Source organism: Callospermophilus lateralis, chromosome 18 (genome assembly GCF_048772815.1).
Source record: "Callospermophilus lateralis isolate mCalLat2 chromosome 18, mCalLat2.hap1, whole genome shotgun sequence".
Taxonomy (NCBI): Eukaryota; Metazoa; Chordata; class Mammalia; order Rodentia; family Sciuridae; genus Callospermophilus; species Callospermophilus lateralis.
Window position 1 is genome coordinate 9383582 of NC_135322.1, and position 15369 is coordinate 9398950.

At 47.7% G+C, this 15369-nt stretch overlaps 1 protein-coding gene across 6 annotated transcripts in view; it reads left to right on the top strand.

Moving 5' to 3' along the window:
• The window catches only part of Zc3h4 (zinc finger CCCH-type containing 4), a 41332-nt gene that overhangs the window by 16750 nt on the left and 9213 nt on the right, over nucleotides 1–15369 (top strand). For all 6 annotated transcript variants that reach the window (XM_077105781.1, XM_077105786.1, XM_077105782.1 and 3 more), the window contains 9 exons: nucleotides 1369–1588; nucleotides 1848–1958; nucleotides 4195–4417; nucleotides 5636–5787; nucleotides 6460–6556; nucleotides 6659–6798; nucleotides 7682–7792; nucleotides 9926–10037; nucleotides 10535–10644. In XM_077105781.1, the coding sequence (XP_076961896.1) occupies nucleotides 1369–1588; nucleotides 1848–1958; nucleotides 4195–4417; nucleotides 5636–5787; nucleotides 6460–6556; nucleotides 6659–6798; nucleotides 7682–7792; nucleotides 9926–10037; nucleotides 10535–10644 (1276 nt within the window). The remainder of the gene's footprint in view (nucleotides 1–1368; nucleotides 1589–1847; nucleotides 1959–4194; nucleotides 4418–5635; nucleotides 5788–6459; nucleotides 6557–6658; nucleotides 6799–7681; nucleotides 7793–9925; nucleotides 10038–10534; nucleotides 10645–15369) is intronic.

A 15369-nucleotide genomic window follows, 5' to 3' on the forward strand; every position in this document is an offset into this window, starting at 1 on the left:
CCATTACTCTTCTTTTTTTTTAATTGTAAATGAATCTTTATTTTTATTTATTTAGTATGTGGTGCTGAATATCTAACCTAGGGCCTCATGCTGTGAGGCAAGCTCGCTCTGTCACTGAGCTATAATCCCAGCCCCCATTCCGTTACTCTTGACCTCACCTTCGTCTCTATTTGTGCCCTAATCAATTGAGATGGAAGAGATTTTCATGCTCACAGTGGACCTTGCGGTGGTCATTCATGAGGAATTTGGGGAGCTTTAAAAATTTTACTTTTTTTTTTTTTTTTCCTTTACCAACTTCTGTAGTTGTGAGAACTGTCTGTGGGTTTGGCTTGAACATTGGACTGCTTTTCTTCCTGCTCCCTCCTTAACCCTATTTCTCCCTCCCTCACCCCACCCATACATCCAGTGTCCTGCCGGTGGTGTCTTCATGTTTGGAGACCACTTTTACTTTTTAAAGTAGTGGGCCATGGGGGGATTGACAAAGCCAGGAACACTGTAGGAGGGGTCCAGAAGGGAAACGTGGAGGCCAGGCATGTCAGGAGGGAAAAGGCAGGGTTACCTACCAAGTGAGGACCTCATTAGGGGCTGAGACATTTCCCCTCTGTGGTGTCCCTGTCCATCTGTGACCCCCAACCCCAGACCAGTAGTGGAGGCCAGAGCCTCTTCAGTGGTGATTGTGGGCCTTCTGTAGGGTGCATTGGTGTTCTGAGGCCTGTTTGTGGGCAACCAGAAAGCTGAGGGATAGTCTTGGTTGAGAATTTCATGGCCCTCTCACCCTTGTTCAGAGGTAGAGCAGATGCTCAGCTGGCTGGGCGGCTCCAGGGGCCAAGGCCCTGGGCTAGCAGGTCATTTTGCTGTGGGAGGATACAGTCGGAGTTTCCTGTGATCTGGAACTTCTGTGATCAGGGGAATTTTGTAAATGCTCCAGAGCAGAGCTGAGTGGGTGCTGCACGGCAGGGCTTCTGGGAACCCTCTGACAGTACCCAGGGTGAGACTTTGAATTCACATGACCACAGAACCTGCCACTTTTCTTGTTTAAAACCTCAACCTGTGGAAAATCCCGGTGTGGGTTTGTCCCTGTTAGTGGCATAGCTTTCTCTTTGTGACTCTCTCTGCTGGGAATGGAGCACCCACAAGGTCTCTGAGCTACGCCCCTAGTCTGCTAGTTGTGGGGCCTTTAAATTCTAGGAGTTCTCTATGTGCACCCCTCCCAGCCAAGTTAGAATCCTAAGCACAGCCCTTCTAGAGAGGAAGGGTCTGTCTGGGGCTTGCAGCTCTTGCCCCATGGCTTTTGGGCCTCCTCCAGCCCAGAGTCCTTGGGTTCTGTCCCACCCACGGGTTCATACTGACTTTGGGGTTGGTTTGTAGGGAAGATGGTGAGTTGGAGGAAGGTGAACTGGAAGATGATGGGGCTGAGGAGACCCAAGATACCCCCGGAGGGCCTGAGAGGAGTCGGAAAGAAAAGGGGGAAAAGCACCATAGTGACTCAGATGAGGAGAAGTCTCACCGGAGACTGAAGCGGAAACGGAAGAAAGAGAGGGAGAAGGAGAAGCGAAGGTCGAAGAAGAGGAGGAAATCCAAGCACAAAGTAGGTCCAGGAAGGCTCCTGCTCCTGCATTGGCCTGCCTGAGGGCACTCTCAATAATGATGTTTTTTTCCTGCCCTGAAGTGGGTAAAGACTTTTCTTTTAATGAGTGTATGCTTCATTGCCACTGAGTGCCCCAGGTGAGGTCTTTTGGTTGGAGCACAGGGCCCTCTGGCACATTCCAGTCTTCCCTGTCCTGGGGCTGGCTGTGCCAGTGGCAGCCTGTAGCACATTGCTAACTCCACTTCCCTTGTCCTTGCAGCGCCATGCTTCTTCCAGTGATGATTTCTCTGACTTCTCAGATGACTCGGATTTCAGCCCCAGCGAGAAGGGGCACCGCAAGTACCGGGAATACAGCCCCCCATATGCACCTGTGAGTGGCACTGCTCAGGGCCCTGCTGAGCTACCTCTGAGCTGCACCCCTAGTCCGCCTTTAAATTCTAGCAGTTCTGCCTATACTCCTCCCAGCCAAGATAGAGTCCCCAGCACTGTCTTTTCTAAGAGAGGAAGAGGGGTAGCCTCCAGCCTCCCAGGGGTTATCCTGGGGCTCACAGCTCCAGTAGTCTACAGTTACCCACATTTATATGGATTTTAATTCTATGATGTTAGGTATTGTTTCATCCTATGTTATAGATGAGGAAACTGAGTCTTTAGAAAATTTTAGGAAGGCTACCAAGTTGTCAGTGGAGGAGCTAGGATTTGAACCCAGGCAGTGGTTGATTTCCATAAGGCTCGCTCATGAGCCTTCTCGGCACATGACTCCCAGGGCTTCAGCAGGATTCAGTGTGTTTCACTGCCTCAGGTCACAGCTGACTGCTTTCTGACATTCATAAGTGATCTTTTGTGGGAAATTGGCAAGAGAATGAAATGGCCAGGAGAGTAAATTATCTCAAGGTTTGCGTAGTGGGAAGTTAAATACCCCATTACATCTCTGAGCTTAAGAACAAATTTGTGTTATTTGTTCAGAGTGTGTACATTTTTTCCACCAGAAAAACCCGTAAGAAAGAAATCTATGTGAATTTTCAGGTTCTGATAAGAAATGTTGAAAAGTTAGTAGCACTTTTTAAAGCTGGAGAGACAGTATCATCCTATGACTCAGCGTCATCCATCATAGTGGAAGATTGGCCAATGGCATAGCTGAGAAGATTCAGATCTGAGAGAGGCCAGGAATGGAGGGCGTGGGCTTGAATTGTGAATGAGAGTTTTGAGGCCTTTTGAGATATGCTCAAGAATTTCTGAGCATGTCTATATATTTGTATTTTGAGTTTTACTATGACTATTGTAGATATTTTAAATCAATAGACTTTATTTTGTAGAATAGTTTCAGGTTTACAGAAAACTGAGCAGGCAGTGCAGGGTTCCCTTTGCTTGTCTTTCTCTTCAGTTTCCTGTTATTAACATATTGCATTGGTGTGATAAGTTGTTGTAATTCATGAGCCTGCATGGATACATTTGTATCCATCAGGGTCCATCTGTTAGGGTCCTGTAGCAATTTGGATTTTGTTACAGTTTCACAATAGTTTCACTGCCCAAAAAACTTTGCTGCAGACCACTGATCTTTTTACTGTCTCTACAGTTTTGGCTCTTTCAGAATGTCATAGCTGGAATCATCTGTAGCATTTTTGGACTACCTTCTTTCCCTTAGCAATATGTTTGGGTTTTTGTTGTTGTTTTTGAAATGGGGTCTGCCTGTATTACCCAGGCTGGCCTCCAACCATCCTCTTGCCTCAACCTCCCAAGCAGCTGGAACTCTGCGTGTGCACCCTGTGCCTGGCCTTAGCACTATGCACTTGCGGTTCCTGTGTTACTTCTCATTGCTCTGTAGCTCATTTCTTTTCATTGCTAAATGATGCACCATTGTCTGGGTAAACCACACTTTCTTTGTATAACTATTGAAGGACTTTTTTTTTTTTTTTTTTTAAGGATTTCTTGGATGCTTCCATTTGTATGTTTGTTTGTTTGTTCTTCATCCAGCACTTTTTGGCACTAGGACACCTTTGTAAAACATCAATTGAAACAGCTGTCTAGTTTGACTAAAAAAGGCAGATCATTAAATTGAATTCCCAGGCCATACAGGAAAAAACAAATTTTTTTTTTTGTACTAGGTATTGAACCTAGGGGCACTTTTAACACTGAGCTAGACCCCCAGCCCTTTTGACTTTTGTTTTGAGAGTGGGTCTCACTAGGTTGCTTCAGTTCTCACTGAGTTACACAGGTAGGCCTCAAACTTGAGGTCCTCCTGAATTGCTGGGATTGTAGGCTGTGTGCCATGGGCCCTAAAAAAATTTTGACCGAGGAGCACTCTTCCTACCTAAAGGCCCCTCCCCAAATGTTCTTGCTCTGCATTCTTGGAAAATACTGCCTCTTGCCCTTGGCTTTTCAGGGATCATGGGGTCTGAATCTCAGTTTTCTTTCAAGCGTTAACTCTTTCTGAAAGATAGAAATATGTGGGCCCCCTGCTAGATTGGTCTCCAGAGTGGTTGAGGCCCAGCAGTGGTCTCTACCCAGGGACAGTAGAGACTCTCAGATAAGTCAGTTCAGGAATCCTTGGGAACCCCAGTTCATGAAGGCTGACTAACCCTCTCTTCCTGATTCTCTCCTGGGCCCAGTCCCACCAGCAATACCCCCCATCGCACAACACGCCCCTGCCCAAAAAGGCCTACTCCAAGATGGACAGCAAAGGCTACGGCATGTATGAAGACTATGAGAATGAGCAGTATGGGGAGTATGAGGGGGATGAGGAGGAGGACATGGGCAAGGAGGACTACGACGACTTCACCAAAGAGCTGAACCAGTACCGGCGTGCCAAGGAGGGCAGCAGCCGGGGCCGAGGTGAGCCCTTCCAGCAGATTCTTCTCTAGGGCTAAGTGGTTGCTGGGCAGAGGCCACGCAGAGCCAGGCTGACCACAGGCCCTGCTCATGGAGCTCCTCATGTCCAGGAGGAGACGCAGGCAGCTGTTTAGGGGTGAGAGAAATAGATAAAGAAGTTCTGGGAACTACGCAGGACACAGGAGCCAAGGTTAGCCACAGAGGAGTGTGGGAAGAGGATCCCCAGCTAGGCAGTGGCAGGGAGGAGGCGGGGAGGAGGCCAGCGTGGCTGAGGGTGTTTTCTTTTTAAATTCACTTTCTGGTCAGCTCTGAGGAAAGTGAGAAGGGACAGCTTAATGTCTGTGTCACCTGGACTATGGTAATAACAACAGGCTGCTGAAACCCTCAGTGGCACTGCCCATCCCCAGCCCTCCCTGCTCCCATTACCTGACAGTGCAGCTGCAGTCTGTGCAGCTGCCACCACCTCTGAACCTTGAACCTGTGGCCAGGAAGATAGGGGAGGGCTGAGCACTGAGAAAGCAGCCCAGCCTAATCTCTTAGAACTGTCTCCTGCCAGAAGGGCAACCAGCCCAAGGGGCTTCCAGAATCTTACAGCTCAGAGGTTCTTAGCCTTGTGACCCTGCCTGAGGCCCAGCTTTTTGTTAGAGTGGCTTTCATTTGTTTCCCTGGGGCAGGCTCTGTGATTTGGGGAAACCCTCCGCCGGTGCTGTCCAGTGGCATTGGAATGTGAGCCACTCATCAGTTCTCATATTCTAGTGTCCACGTTGACAAAGTGACAGGAAACAGGTTAACAACCAGTTTGATCAACCTGTGTATTCAGAGTGTATTTCAGTATGAACTCAAAGCAGACACGTGGGATATTATACACTCTATCTCTTTTTCTCCCCACTAAGTCTTTGGAAACCAGTGTTTGGTTTGTGCTCTGTGCCTCTCTTAGCTTGGATTAGCCTGTTCCAGGTGCTTGTTGGACACGTGTGGCTGGTGGCTGCTGTGTTGAACAGCTAAGTGGCTGGTACCCATGAAGCAGGGTTGTCAGTGCTGTAGTAGCTGTATGTCAGGAGTGCTGAGGAACTAGGGGACTTTTAATCTTCCCAGGGAATCTGGAAGGATTCCTGAAGAAGCAGGAAGATGCAGTGATTGAGCAGCAGGAGATGAGTTATCTTCTTTCTTGCTGATGGGATCTGCTCTGATATCAGGCTCTCTATTCCAATCCCTGTGCAGGCAGCCGAGGCCGGGGCAGAGGCTACAGGGGCCGAGGAAGCCGTGGAGGATCCCGAGGCCGAGGCATGGGCAGGGGCAGCCGAGGCCGGGGCAGAGGCTCTGTGGGAGACCACCCCGAGGACGAAGAGGACTTCTACGAGGAGGAGATGGAAGTAAGGTTTTCTGTAACCCTGGAGTGACAAGAGTGTGGCTGGTGGGCTCTCTGGCCACCAGTAAGACTAAGGTGGAAGGACACAGGAACATTCTGAAGGAAAGGAAGGCCTTGAGTAGCTGGTTAATGTCCTTTAAAATGTTCATTTTGCATTAGATAAAACCTTCATATGGATTGAAATGGCAAAAGTATCTAATGGTTAGTTATGAAGCAACCTTGTCCTTGGAGACAAGTTTCATTTATTCTTCCCTCTTTCTTTGTTTTTCTTTCTTTCCTGGGGCTTGAACCCAGGGTCTCACACACCTAGGCAAATGCTATATCATTGAGCTACATCCCCAGGCCCAGGAATATGTGTTTAGGCTCCTTGCCCCTACAGAAGACATGCAGTGTTCTGTTACTGCCTTGCAAGGTCACCATTCTGTGGCCTTTCTGAGCCAGGACACAATGAGCCGCCACTTCTTTTATAGCCAGATAGCTGTCCATAGTATGCCTTACTGGTTCTGCCCAGTGGCTGGGAGGCAGGAGTCTCCCCGATGAGGGCTGCACAGGAAGGACCAGGACCACTCATTGTTGAGGCAGCCACACTCCAGTGCCTAGGAGGCAGGGTGTGTAGGGAATGTTCCTTGTTCCTCTGTGACACTCTCTTGCCATTTCTGTCTTTCTGGAATTCCAGTATGGAGAAAGTGAGGAGCCAATGGGTGATGATGACTATGATGAGTACTCCAAGGAGCTGAACCAGTACCGCAGGTCCAAGGACGGCCGAGGCCGAGGTGGGCAGGGGCCTCAGGTGCCCTGTGCTGCTGGGGGCTGGTAGCAGCTGCTGGACTCAGGCCCTGGGAAGGGGAGCAGGCTAACCCACTCTCATTCTGCAGGGTTGAGTCGAGGCCGGGGCCGGGGTTCCCGAGGCCGAGGGAAAGGCATGGGCCGGGGTCGTGGTCGAGGTGGAAGTCGTGGAGGGATGAATAAGAGCGGAATGAACGATGACGAGGACTTCTATGACGATGACATGGGCGTGAGTTGATCCTTGTTCTGAGCTGATGGTTTTGGCCAGAGCCCCTTCTGGGATTTCCCCGCTCCCTTTGATAGGGGTAATTGAACTCAGAGATATTTTACCATCAAACCACATCCCCAGCCCCATTTATTTATTTTTTTATTTTGATATAGAGACTCACTAAATTGTTGAGGTGAGTCTGGCTTTGAATTTGTGATCCTCCTGTTCTAGCCTCTGGAGGTGCTGGGATTATAGGCATGCATCACCACGCTCAGCCTTTTTTTTTTTTTTTTTTTTTAAACCCCCTTTAATGAGTCATTCCTTGAGGCTGATCCTGCCCTCCTACTCCCATTGGCTCTCACCCCTGGGACTGATGATGTCTGTCCTGGGGACTCAGTGCTGGCAGACCCCTTGTATTTAAAACCATGTCTTCAGCTGGGAAAGTGGTACTGGCACAGATCCCAGCAGTTTGTGAGGCCGAGTTCAAAACCAGCCTCAGCAATTTAGCAGTTGCCCTCTAAGCAACTTAGCAAGACCTTGTCTCTAAATAAAACACAGAAAGGGGTAGGGATGTGCAGCATCTCAGTGAGTCTGTGACGTTGGCGACCTATTCAGCTAGTCCACCAGGGTCTTAGAGCCTGGCCCATGCCTCCTCCTCTAGGAGGTGACATGTTCCCACACAGCTGTACAGAACTCAAGATCCCAGCTGCCTGCAGCTCTGAATGCCAGAGCTTTCTCCTGTGTGCACCAGTACTTCACACATGGGTTCAAACTCTGCACTCCCTTCAGGGTGGGTCAGAAGTGCTTGTCTGTGCTCTTGTGAACACCCTTCCCTTTGCGTGCTCTTCCCATCTGCCCAGAGCTGCTCTTTTTACCCCCTTCACTCATTCCGCATTCTTCACAGGATGGTGGTGGGGGAAGCTACCGCAGAGGTGACCATGACAAGCCCCACCAGCAGTCTGACAAGAAAGGCAAAGTCATCTGCAAATACTTTGTGGAAGGGCGGTGTACATGGGTAAGAAGCAGGCTATGTTGCCTCTGTGAATAACCTGGAGGTCATACTAACTGTTGTGGTGGGTGGATGAGATCGTGTGATGCTCTTTGTTCTTGGTGTTGATACCCAGAGACACCTGGGCAGGCCTGGAAGATTCGACTGACTTCTCAGAATGAGGAGGACATAGAGCAGGGGAACATATTTTCAGTTTTAGGGATATTTTTTGGCCAAAGCTTTGATCCATCTGTATGGCTTCAGATGCATTTGTAAGGGTCAGTGCTAATGTAAAGACGTGACGGGTCCTGATGGGTATTCAGGGATGCTGCTCCCATGCACGTGTCTTGGGAAGAAATAGGTACCTCAGAATAATGTGTGGCATATAAAACATTCTGTATTACAGTCACGGTTCATATTCTTTTTAGAAACTTGAATATAAATATACATTATATACATATATATATATATATATATATATATATACACACACACACACACACACACACACACACACACACACAAAGAAAATGGAGTAGCTATTCCTAAGTATAGAGGAAGCAGGTACAGAACAGCTTCTTTCTTTATTTTTTTATTTTTATTTTTTTCATGGACACAATATCTTTATTTATTTTTATGTGGTGCTGAGGATTGAACCCAGTGCCTCACGTGTGCGAGGCAAGCACTTTACCACTGAGCCACAACCCCAGCCCCTCTTTATTTTTTTTTATTGGTGCATTATAGTTGTACATATGGTGGGATCTGTTGTTCCATGTTTGTACATTCATACAGTATAACAACATAGGGGCTGGGGTTGTGGCTCAGTGGCAGAGCACTTGCCTAGCACAGGTAAGGCCCTTGGTTCAAGGCTTAGCACCACATAAAAATAAATAAGGTTAAATTCTTAAAAAAAACCAACAACAACATAACAATATAATTTGGCCAATGTCCCTCCCTAGCACCTCCCTACTCCCTGCTTTCATCTCAAACTCCTTGTCCCCTTCCTCTGTTCTACTGCTGTCCCTTTGTTTTTCATACAGTCACCTCTTTTTCCTCTGTAGTTTCCACATATGAGAGAAAACATACTACTCTTGACCTCCTGGGTTTGGCTTATTTTGCTTTACATAATGGTCTCAATTCCATCTATTTTCCTGCAAATGACATGATTTCATTCTTCTTTATGTCTGAATAAAGCTTCATTATGTATACATACCACATTTTCTTTATCCATTCATCTGTTGATGGACACCTAGGCTGGTTCCATAGTTTGGCTATAAACCTGGGTATGCATTTGTCACTGTAGTATGATGACTTTGATTGTTTAGAATAATATTGAGGAATGGTATAGCTGGGTCACAGTGGTTCCATGCCTAATCTTTTGGGGACCCTCCATACTGGTGTCCATATTGGTTGTAGGAACAGTGCTTTCTTTATCTCAGTGATAGTAAGTGATTCCTGTAAGGGACTGAAGGCTGAGGAACAGAGAACAAGAACCTTGATTCCTTTTGTTTGAATTATGTTCAACGCCAAGTAAAGGAAAACCTAACTCTACTGGCTTCGACACAGTAGACATTTGTCTCTCAGAACAAGGAGTCTTGGGGGGATGGGCAGTAGAAGATGCTGTAGTGGTCATAGGTATCCTGGGGACCTAGGTTCCTTCCTACTTTCTATTCTACCTTTTTAAAGTATGTGGCATTTATTCTCATGTTTGCATAATGGCTGCTGTGCCTCTGGACATCGCATCCAAGGTCTAGGAGGAAGAAAGATGAGCGAAAGAAAAAAATTTTTTTTTTTATTTAGGAAGTATTCTTTCTGGGAACTTTTGCCTATATTTTATTGTAAAGGAGGCTGGGAAGTGAAGTATTTTTAGCTAGGCACATTCGTCCCCAAACAAAATTAGGGTTCTGTTAGGAAGGAAGAAGTGTGGTACTGGGTTGCAGGTAGGTGACTAGCCCTCATTGCCACGCGGCCAACAGTGAAAAATAGATGAAAACTGGGGGAAGACGGAGAAAAAGAAGAGAATTGGAGAGAAGCAGCAGAGACAGTGGCATGGGGATGGGGCAAGGGCAGGTTTTAGCCTGCTGTTCCTTGGCTGTCCTTTCCAAGGGGCAAGTAAGGCCTTGCTGCCGCCACCTTACCTTTTTAGTGCTTTTCTTCCAGGGAGACCACTGTAATTTCAGCCACGACATTGAACTGCCAAAGAAGCGAGAACTGTGCAAGTTCTACATCACTGGATTCTGTGCCAGAGCCGAGAACTGTCCCTACATGCACGATATCCTTTGCCATCTGCGTCTGTTGTGTAGAGCAGCCGTGGCGCCCTTCATCATGCTTGGCCTTGTGCTGAGAGCTTTCTGGGGTCTTCATCTCACCTAACCCCACTTCTACCCACGCTGGGTCTGCCGTGTGAGCCAGGACACACCTGCCGTGTCCTCTCACATAAACTCGCAAGACCAGCCTGTGCCCGGTGCCCGTCTTTCTGAAAATTTTCCAACTGGCTTTGTAAACTTGAGCAAGTCATTTTACTTCCCCACTCCCATTGAAGATCTGAGGACACAACTCCAAGGCCACCTTGGAGGGGCAGAAATTGCTCTGCAACAGGAATCTATAGAACCATGTCTTGTTTTGAGTAGCTGCCAACCACTGTGCAACCCTGAGCAAGTCACTTGACCTCTCTGGGTTTCTATTTACTCATCTCCAAAACAAAGGGCATGGATTCTGTCTTTGGGTGGGTTCCATGAGTTGAAGTATTTACCTTAATTTGTCATGAACGTGATTTTCCATGTAAGTTATACCACACCACTGGGAACTGCATCAATGGTGATGACTGCATGTTCTCCCATGACCCCCTCACTGAAGAGACGAGAGAGCTCCTGGATAAGGTAATGTCTGGGGGCCCAAAGCTAACAGGAACCAGGAAGCACCCCTTCCATTGCCTTGGCGCTGCAGCTTGCCCATCTGACCTATGCAGGTCCAGAATTCCCAGTTGCATTGATGAGCTGCTGGGTCATTTTCAGAAGGCAACAGCGACTGCTTTCCTTTCGGCAGGGGAGTTGGCTTGGCCGTGTGTGGATATCTTGTTTCTGGCCACAGCAGGCTGTTGTTATATTCACTGGGGATAGCTGTGTAAAAGGAGTACCGCCTGGTGTATCTCCAGATACGTGTTGTGATGTCAGGATCACCTAGAGAGCAAGCCTACGATGTGAAGTAGTGCACACCTGGGTTCCGGCAACGGGAGAGACTCAGGCAGGAGAATCACAAGTTTGAGGCAGCGTAGTAAGGCCCTCAGCAACTTACACCCTGATGCAAAATGAAAAGAAAATTGAAAGGACTAGAGATGTGGCTCAGTGGTAAAGCACCTCTGCTTCAATCTCAGATACTGGCAAGAAAAAAAGGAAAACAGCCCACGACACAAAGGAGGCAGTGGAAATGTCAGTGTTGCTTGCAGCTTGTAGGGAGCCTCATGCAGAGAGGGAGGGGGCAATGGGAGGTCTCTGGAGGAGAAAACTCCTCAGTCAGATGTCAGGATCCACAAGCCAAGTGACATCTGAAGCTGCTGGTGTCTGTAGTTTTCTGCCCGAGGAGTCAGTACTAGGGCCTGGGTACTATGAACTCTTCTCTGACACACAGCATGTCCAGAGGGTGGAGGGAGATGGACCAGGATCCCTCCTCGCCTCCTAGTACACAACAGTCTTAGGAGATTGGCTGTTTTTGAAAAAGGGAAGGACCTAGACCATCAGTTTATAAGCCAGCTCAGGGAGCCCCTCCTTCTGCAGCTGCCTGACAAGCAGCACTCGGGCTGGTGGTCCTGTGTCCTGGGAACGCACGCACACACTCTTACATTTGCCTTCAGAGAGCCCCTTACCCTCGGGTTATGTGACAAATAATTACCTTAAGTCCAGTCATTTCACCACAGGAGGAATGGGACCAGAAATGGTGGCTCCATTTCCCCTTTGAAGGGCTAAATGATGCCTGACTGAAGACTGCCCCCTGCAGGAGGCTCCAAGTTTGTACTCCAGCAGAAACAACCAAGCGCAGTATCTTGTTTTATTTTTTTTTCTAGTAGTACATTTTTATTTGTAATTTTTATCCCCCAACGTTCCCCCCCCCCCCGCGCCATACACAAAAGCCAGGCACCATGGCACAGGCCTGTAATCCCAGTACTTCAAGAGGCTGAGGCAGGAGGATTGCGAGTTCAAGGCTAGCCTCGGCAACTTAGCAAGATTCTGTTTGAAAATAAAAAGGGCTGGGTTGTGGCTCACAAGTGGAGCACTCCTGGGTTCAAGCCCAATTCCAAAATAAAGAAAAAAATAAGCAAATGAGATTCATTTTAATAATATATCTTATTTAACCCCAGTACTGTTTGGCAAGTAACAAATTATAAGGAGAAAGTTGAGACTTTTGTGTTCTACTTACAGTCCTCTTGATTTGGAACAGCCCTGTTTCCTGCACTTGTTGGTCACGTATGGCCAGTGGTCACCTTATTGGACAGCTCTGTGCTAGACACTCTAGTCAGAAACCAAAGGGGCATGTTTTAGCTTTTCTGTCCACAAACCTTCTAAAGCATCAGTATCAGTCCCTATTTCAAGTCAAGTATGTAGATTAAAAATGAGTGGCAACCCAGGAAAAACAATACTAGAGATGAGGTGGGATGGTTAGAAATTAAAATGTAAATTGGGTGCAGTGGCACAGGCCTATAATCCCAGTGACTCAGGAGGCTGAGGTAAGAGGATCATGCAAGTTCAAGGCTGGCCTCAGCAACTTAATAAGTCCCTAAGCGACTTAGACTCTGTCTCAAAAAATACAAAGGGCTGCGAACTTGGTAAAGCACCCCTTGGTTCAATCCCTCATACCAAAAAGAGAAAAAACGTGCACAGGCCAGAGCAATGCCGGAGTAAGATTGCAAGTTTGAGGCCAACCTGGGCAACTTAGACCCAGTCACCAAATAAAATGTAAAAAGGGCTGGGATGTAGCTCAGTGGCAGAGCTCTTCCCCAGCATGTTGGAGGCCTTGGGTTCCAGCCCCATTCTGGGGGCAGGGGGCCTGTATAATAATTTTCAGAATTAGAGAAACAATCCATGTGAAGCCTGTGCAGACTCCGTGGACTGTGGGGACGGTAGCTGTTCTGCGCTCTCCTTCTCACTCCTGTGGAGGCATGTTGGGGTCTCTTGCTGTTGGTGCTAACTCCCACTCCGTTGCGTGGATGGCTGAGTGGGTCTCGTCATTAGCTGAAGGATGGTTTTGTTTCCAGTTTGAGGAAGAAGCTTAGAGGTTTTTTTTTTTTTTTTTATTTATTTTATTGGTTGTTCAAAACCCTACAAAGCTCTTGACATATCATATTTCATACATTAGCATACATTAGCTTCAAGTGAGTTATGAACTCCCTTTTTTACCCCAAGTACAGATTGCAGAATCACATGGGTTACACATCCACATTTTTACATAATACCATACTAGTAACTGTTGTATTCTGCTACCTTTCCTATCCTCTACTATCCCCCCTCCCCTCCCCTCCCATCTTCTCTCTCTACCCCTTCTACTGTAATTCATTTCTCACCTTGTTTATTTTCCCATTCCACTTACAACCTCTTATATGTAATTTAGTATAACAATGAGGGTCTCCCTCCGTTTCCATGCAATTCCCCTTTTCTCTCCCTTTCCCTCCCAGAAGCTTAGAGTTTTTGACTGACTGCCTTTAGCTCAATTTACTTGGCCCAGTGAACTTGGTCCACATATCTTTTTTGTGGGGGTGGTGGTACTGGATTGAACTTAGGGGAACTTGACCTCTGAGCCATATCCCCAGCCCTATTTTGTATTTTATTTAGCGTCAGGATCTCACTAAGTTGCTTGGCACCTCACTTTTGCTGAGGCTGGCTTTGAACTGGCGATCCTTCTGCTTTAGCCTCCCAAGCTGCTGGAACTACAGGTGTCCGCAACAGCACCCGACTTGGTCCATATATCTTTGCATTGTGCAGATATGACTCCCATTTTTGTGCTGAAAAGGTGACTTTGACTTTTGGAATCCCTTTGGTTCACTGAACATCAGTCTTGGTGTGAAGGGCTTTTCTGAGAGCAGGGTGTTTGGTGGTTGTGTCTGCTGAGGTGTGCCTATGAGCACTGGTCCTGCTACTGTGAGTGTTCAAGGTTAGATGTACCCCAGCTCAGTGTCTGTGCTAGAAGGACCAGTGGTTAGTTTGGGTCTGACCCTTCTGGTTGTGTTCTCTTGTGTCTTTTATAGTCTGTGTCTAGGCTTAAATGCAGAACCTGTCTGTATCTTTTTTAATATTTTTAGTTGTTAATGTATAGAAAATTCTATTTATTTATTTTTATCTGGTGGTGAGGATTGAACCCAGTGACTTACACGTGCTAGGCCAGCGCTCCACCACTGAGCCACAGCCACAGCCCCTTACGTCTGTATCTTGAGCTGGCCTCTTTTCCCGATGTTAGGGGCCTGTGCGAGGCGAGGGAGGCCTTGTCTGGGGCTGAGTCCTGGAAGGCTGAATGTCAGCAGCCTAGAGAGGAGGCAGAGGCCCTGAGTACTGGGCCCAGTCGAGACTCTTCTGTGTAGAGTGCAGCCGGGTCCTAAGGAGCAGGAGGCCTTTCTCTCTGGACACTGGGGACCCTCTCACAGAGGAAGTTGTTAGAGCCTCTGTCCGATTAGCCATCCAGGAGTGACACAGGTGCCTGCTGCGTGTGAGCATTGTGCTCACCCTTCCCAGAGGCTCTTGTCCCTGGAGCTGGCAACTTGTGGGGAAGGGGATGTCGCCCTGTTTTCACGCCTGCTCAGTGGTACAGAGATTGGCAGCATGTTCTGCAGATTCAGAAGAGCGAGCCTATTTTGTGGGTGTTGGGAGGCCTCTGGGAGAGCTGATGTCTGAAGGAACCTGGAAATGAGAGCAGGTGCCAGGTGTTGCCAGGGAAAATGGTGTTAGCCAAGAGGGGATGAGCCAAGTGTGGTGGTGCACGGCTGTAATCCTGGTGGCTTGGGAGGCTGAAGAAGGAGGATCGCAAGTTCAAAGCCAGCCTCAGCAACTTAGGGAGGCCCTAAGAAACTTAGTGAGATCCTGTCTTAAAATAAAAAAGTAAAGGGGCCGAGGTTGTGGCTCAGTGGCAAATACTTGCCTAACGCATGTAAGGCGCTGGGTTCGTCCCTCAGCATCACATAAAAATAAATGAATAAGAGAATAATGTCCATCTACAGCTAAAAGGAATACTTTAAGAAATAAATTAAAAACCGGCTGGGGCTGGGGCTCAGTGGTTCGGCATCCCTGGGTTCAATCCTTAGTACAAAAAGAAAAGCCTAAGAGGGAACAAGGCATCATGGTGGGAGCCAGGGAGGCAGACCAGCCAGGGAAGGCCTGTGGGGGCGGGGAGCGGAAGCAGAGGTCAGGTTTGTTCCTGTTTAATGAGGTAAAACCTTTACTTTATCTTTTTCCTGAAGGCATTGTGCCCATGTTAGTAGACCTGAAGTTTGTTCTGCCGGTACACAGAGGATGGTATAGGGTTGGTGGGTGGTGTTTTGAGGGTGTTCAGGCTACCATGTTTATTCTTCTGCACATAGTTGCTGAGACATTCAGGCCCAGTCCAGATGTCTATAATTTTTTATT